This window comes from Buceros rhinoceros, unplaced genomic scaffold (assembly GCF_000710305.1).
Source record: "Buceros rhinoceros silvestris isolate BGI_N320 unplaced genomic scaffold, ASM71030v1 scaffold13236, whole genome shotgun sequence".
In the NCBI taxonomy this organism is placed as follows: domain Eukaryota; kingdom Metazoa; phylum Chordata; class Aves; order Bucerotiformes; family Bucerotidae; genus Buceros; species Buceros rhinoceros.
In genome coordinates, this window is record NW_010418167.1 from 16,793 (window position 1) to 22,747 (window position 5,955).

At 37.2% G+C, this 5,955-nt stretch overlaps 1 protein-coding gene across 1 annotated transcript in view; it reads left to right on the top strand.

Annotated features, from left to right (window-relative positions):
- Window positions 1–5,712, top strand: part of LOC104495463 (islet cell autoantigen 1-like) — a gene marked incomplete at its 5' end in the record, with an annotated part of 17,319 nt that extends 11,607 nt beyond the window's left edge. The window contains 2 exons of the mRNA XM_010138433.1: window positions 3,718–3,813; window positions 5,591–5,712. Of these exons, the coding sequence (XP_010136735.1) occupies window positions 3,718–3,813; window positions 5,591–5,712 (218 nt within the window). The remainder of the gene's footprint in view (window positions 1–3,717; window positions 3,814–5,590) is intronic.
- Window positions 5,713–5,955: the final 243 nt, after the last annotated feature.

Genomic DNA, 5,955 nt, shown 5'->3' on the forward strand with positions numbered 1-5,955 from the left:
GTGTTGTGTTCCCCCCCCCCCCCCCCCGAGTTTTTACATGTTTTTAAATCTAAACATGTCTTCAAAGGAAAAATCTTTTTGAGACAGAAATGGCAAACAGAGCTGGGTATCCTTTCTGAGGCTGTTATTATCACTCTTATTTGCACAAGACACTGGCATTGACCACGGTCTTAGTACTTAAAATCATAACTTGGGTATGTTGCACACAAGTAACTCTAGAATTGGAAAATCCATTCCAGTCAGCATGGTATCCCAAAATCTTTTTGAGTAAGAGTAAATCTGAATTGGAAGATTAAAATTATGTTGATATTTGCAAATGGATTTCCAAAGTTTTGGGAGAAGATCGTGGTATTTGATCTACTGGCATTTGAAAAATCATGGCTAATCAGCGTGTTCCCAGCTGACTCTAGTTGCCAAGTAAAATGCACTATTTAAACTAACTTTCATAGACTACTTTTTCCTGGGTTTTTATTTTTTATTTTTTAACAGAAGGTAAAATTCTGTCCATTTTCTTATCTTGTAATATCCCTGTTTTAATCTTAAACTGCATTTTATTTCACTTGACAGCACTTCTTTCATAATTTGACCTTATCAATAAATTTGGGAACAGAGACTTAACCAAAATGCTAACTGCAGTGTAAGCATCTAAACATACAAGTGGGAAATATTAGAATATATGAATTAGGGATATTTTTACCGAGGCTGTGATACATTTCTTACACTTTTTTTTTTCCCCTTAAATGGTAGGATTGCTTAGTAATTATTCAGTGTGAGGTGCTGCGCTGGAGCCTTGATGTTGCATACTTCCTGTGTGAACTTGGCCTTAAGACCGTAAAGATTCTTAAAACTCACATGCTTAACTTTAAGTACATTAACTTTTCTATTAACTTCAGTGGGATTACTTATTTTACGTTAAGCACACTCATAAATCTTTGGGGCTTTGTTTTTTCTCTGCCTCAGATCTTAATCTGTAAAACAGGCACAATGCTATGCAGGTTATAAACTGTTACGGTCAGGAATTCTCAGTTCAAGAGTTTTCTCTGGCTGTATTTATAGACAGGACCTAGCACAATGGGACTTTGAATTGCTATGGGACTACCAGGTGCTGGTTTAAAATACGTGTGTGTGTGTGTGTGTGCACGTGTGTTAGAAACAAAGCGTGCTCCCAACAAATCTTTTCGATTCTCCTCCAGATACAGCTTTGTAGTTTAGTTGCCTTTCCACTTTTTCAGAGAGAGCATTTATGGCCTTGTTTACTTACTCATGCCACTAAGGACTCCACTTTATCTTCCCTACGTGTGCATATATTCTTCTTGGTAAGAAAATGTGCAGCTCACCATTTCCATTTCTAAATTTAATTGTGGTAACACTTGTGAGAATGCTAACTGAAAAGTAAGCTCTTTGGTTTGCTTGCCCTCTTGGCAATAATCTTCTGTCTAGTCGTGTAACAAAGCCATCCTGTAAACAAGCAAACAAGAACAGGCTTAGGGCCAACAACTGCTTTCAAATTGATAGGCTGGAGTTTGTTTTTGAAAGGCAAAGTTGTTTTCTGTAGTTCACTGTGAGTGGACACTAAAAACACTAAAAGTATTTACTGAAAGTTCTGTGTCAGTTCTTACCCAATACCTTCATGGATGGATAAGTGCATTACAAAAGCATCATACATTTTATGGAGCATTTTTGGTTGGATGTTTTTGTTGCTGTTAGGTTCTTTTTGTTTCATAAGTGGTACTTGAGCTACCTGCCTTTGAATGAACGGAGGACCAGACCACCACATCTCTCATGCTACTTACCAAGCCTAGTCCGGGGTCTCAAAAGGAGGGCTCCAAAGGAGTTAACAGGCCTGCGGTGTTTTGCTCTGTGGTCTGCCAGTCACATCAGTGTTAATGAAAATGAGCAAGTTCTCAGGAATCCAACCAGTCATCTCACTGAAGGCACTGGGACTTGGACAGGAAGTTTCTGGGCAGCTCTCCCACTCATTCGTTTCTATGAAATTAGGATATGGCCTGGTTTGCTTAAGCCACTCAACTTATCCATTGCTATCCACTGACTTACTAAAACTCTTCTTGTGATACATCTCCAAACAAACAAAAGCATTACAGTTTTTTCTAGTTTTGTGTAATGTCCTCCGCTATTCTCATCTTTTGTAACACAAGCAGAGAAAATGCCTAGAAAAGTATGTCATTCTGAAGTGCTAATGCCATACTTTTCATTATTTATGATTCAAATTTGCTTATTTGAAAGATTAAACTCTAAAATTTTGTTTTCATTTTCAGGCTAGCTTACAAGGCTTTAACACCTTTGCCTAGAACAAATATATGTGATCACTCTGCATCCAGACTTTGAAGAGGTTTTCTCTTTGTTTTCTGTTTGTTTCCTTAGAAATAGAGGATGTTTGTGGCTTTAAATTTCCTTCTTAATTCACGTGATTTTAAAGAAATACTCTTCTAACCTCTTTTTAGTAACACAGCTTGAGCCTCAGACCATTTATAGTCAGAGATTAGAGAGTGATGAAAATAATTTCTTAGAGAGAGGAAGGGTTTATATTACTTATGGCTATTACAATACTGTCAGGACACTAGGTACCAATATCTGACAGGGGTCTCAAAAGAGGAGAAAATAAGGGGAGGAAGGACAAAGAGAGTAGAAGATGATGTGAGAGCATGAACTTGCAGAAAAAAAGAGACTGAAAAAGGAAATGCTAATTGGGTGCACAGTTGAGTATCCTGTTTGTGATACTGCAGAACTAGATACACTAGATCCCTGAGATGGATGGATAATTGATAAGGCCACACTTAAAGGAGATATTACTGAGATTAGAAATATGACCTTCAGTCCTCTAAATGTGATAAAGCATGAGAATTTAAATATCTTAAGCCAGGGTAAAAATGGTCTGGTTTGTTCCTAACATGTTTCATGTGGTACACCACCTCTAGTTCATTTTGCCAGCCCAGCTCATGTGGCCTCATTAGCTGTATTTGTGATTACTCTTGTGTGACTATGGAATATCGAAATAAGAACAAAAATCTGTGAATACCCAGTTTCACTTTTCCCTGCATAGTTACTCTCTTCTTGCTGAGAAGATCCTTTCAAATGAAGAACAAAAAATTAGTCCATTAAAACCTAGTTTTAAGTTAACTTAAAGTAGTGCATACTAAATTTAATTCTTCAAAGTGTTCTGCAAGAATTTTTTTCAGAATTAATAATTAGAAAGTCAACTAAATCTAGGGTCTCCAAATATGCTTTTTCTGGAATAGTTGATGAAATGAAAGTCTTTGGAACTGTAAAAGTAAAGAAAGGTAGAAAAAAAGTGTTATGTGTGATGTTTTCACTCAAATGTAAGTGATGTTCTTCTCCCTACAGCTATGCTTGACTTTATTACTGTACTAGCCTTACTGTGAACAAGTCTTAATTGTGATTGGCTAAAAGAAACAAGGAAAAAAATCTTTTCTAGCCATGTCAAACATTTGAAAAGGGTACAATTGCCTGAATCTGGAGGTGGTGAAACTGCTCCAATACCCTCTTCTTAAAGATGTTGCTTGTCTGCAGATTCTGACTGCTGATTTCTCGTGTAAAAGGAAAGACATGAATGGCCATAACCATAAATGTAATATTCTGCTCCATTGTCTGATGTGTGCTTTGTGCTGCCGGACAGTGGGGTGTCAGAGTTAACAAAGTAATTCTTCACGGTAATGTTGCTGTATCATTGAATTTTAGGATGGGCAGCTAACAGTGTGAACCCACCATGTACACCACAGCCAGCACAGAAACCAAATAGCCTGAATGTGAATGCTAACAAGACGACCGTGAAAGGTGATACAGTCATGGTTTTTTTTTTTCAGTTACTTTGCTTTTTCCATTTTAGCTGTGACTCTTGTATCTTTCCAGTCATCTCAGTTACTCTGTCATGTTAAAACCTATTTTTGCAGTAGTTATATGTCAAGAATCTTGTGCTTGCTAGTGAATTATTCTGTTTCAGCATTGATTACGTGTATATGTGTATTTCTTTGGTAAGCTTCAGTGCTAGTAGTATGTCAAAAGAGTAATTTACTATATAATGAGGGAGCTGAAACTACGGTTTCTTTTACTACTTTAATTTTGAGTCACACAGAATAGCATCTGCATGCACTTTGTCTAGGCTAAACAGTGTTCTGAAGCTCTAGGAAGACATCGTGGCTAAAATACAGACTACTGATGAGGCAGGAGATCCCTAGTTGCAAATTTAGTTGATGACATGCATCATAGCGGTAATCATCTGTTTGAAACTTAATTCACTTCTTGCAACTAAGCCAAGAGTGCATAGTCCTTCTGTCTACTGAGGGACAGCCCTGCTGATTTTGACTAGCGTTTTCTGGATAAGTGAACCATAAATATGTTGAAGCCTTATTGCCAGTTTTTAGCTTATTCTGTGCATATACATTTGATCAGATACTACATCAGAGATACTCAGTGCAGTAGAAAGGAGCAACGTGTATTCCTTCCCCTGCCTCCCAGGATTAAAAGACTGGCATTTTTCAGCTCAGCAGAAAAAAACAGGGTTAAGGTGGTTTGGAAACTGTTTTGGAAATGAGCATGATACCCCAGCCACAGTACCTTCACCCGAAAAAGGAACAGCCTTCAGCTACTTTGAAATTTGTGTCCATTAAACTGGCAGATACTCCAGCCTTGCAGACACAAAGATATGAGTCTTGCCAGATAGAGCCTGTTTTTGTCCATAAATCCCTTGTGTGTCAAAGAATGTTCTCATGTGACGTCATCTCTCTGAATGGAAAAGCACATCTTATTTCACTAGCAAGGTGATACATGCTAAGCATAGAGTCACAAAAAACAAAGCAAGTGATGACGTACCTTTTCTAAAACACACAAAGTTCTCACCTCTTTAACCTGAACATTTGCCCTGCTGGAATAAGAGAACATAGGAGACCTCTGTGAAATCTCAGTATAGACAAATAGATGTAATAGTCCAGCTGCTGCTGGAACATATTCCTGGTTTGTAGTTTTTTTTATATAGAGCAAAAAAAAAAATACCCTAAGACTAGAAGATGCACCTGGGACTTGCTGTCAAACATAGCCCTCTCTCTCCACCTAATACCCTTCCATTTATACTTCATTCCAGATGAGTAATGACCTTGTGTGATCATATACAGGGGGGATAGAACAGTCACATGAACTGGATTTAGGTGAAGGAATTTAGTCCTGTAAGAGTGGCTGAAAGGAAGATTTGCCATCACTTTCCTTTTACTTTTTTGCAGGCATGCAGGTGTGCACACAAATAAAATGTTTTCATGAAACAAAGCTAGACAGAGCAAGATTGTTTCTAAGTGTTCCTGTACTTATCATGGCAGGAGCCATATAAAATACACAGACACAGATGTAAAATACTCATTCTTACTAAGTTCCATATTCTGTTGAAGGTACTGTTTTAAAATGCCATCACTCATTTTGATTTTCTTGTCAGAAGTGCCCTTAGTAATAAACTAAACAATAGCATGGCTTTTGTTTAACCTCAGTCAAACATTCAGTCAGTTTTGTTTTAAAATAGCTGACAAGTCTGTATGTTTCTTTTTCTTTTTTTTTTTGTCTTTTCCAGACTCTACAAAGAATCCTAAAGACTTGACTGCCTGGTTCAGTCTCTTTGCTGACCTTGACCCATTATCCAATCCTGATGCTGTTGGGAAAACTGATAAAGAACATGAATTGCTTAATGCATGAGTCAGCTGTCTATGGTAATTCACATTCTTCCATTAATCAGCACTATTTTGGGGTTTAAAAAAACCTACATGAAAATTAGTATGCTGTTGTGAAACTATAAAGTTATGTGCCATGATAATAAAACTAAAGGGAACAAATCCCCTTTTATATAGGTACAGTTCTTTGTTCTTGTTTTGTATTAAGAGTTTGCATTTATTTTCTACATGGATTTACAAAAATGAGGTTAAGAATTAGGGCAGATTT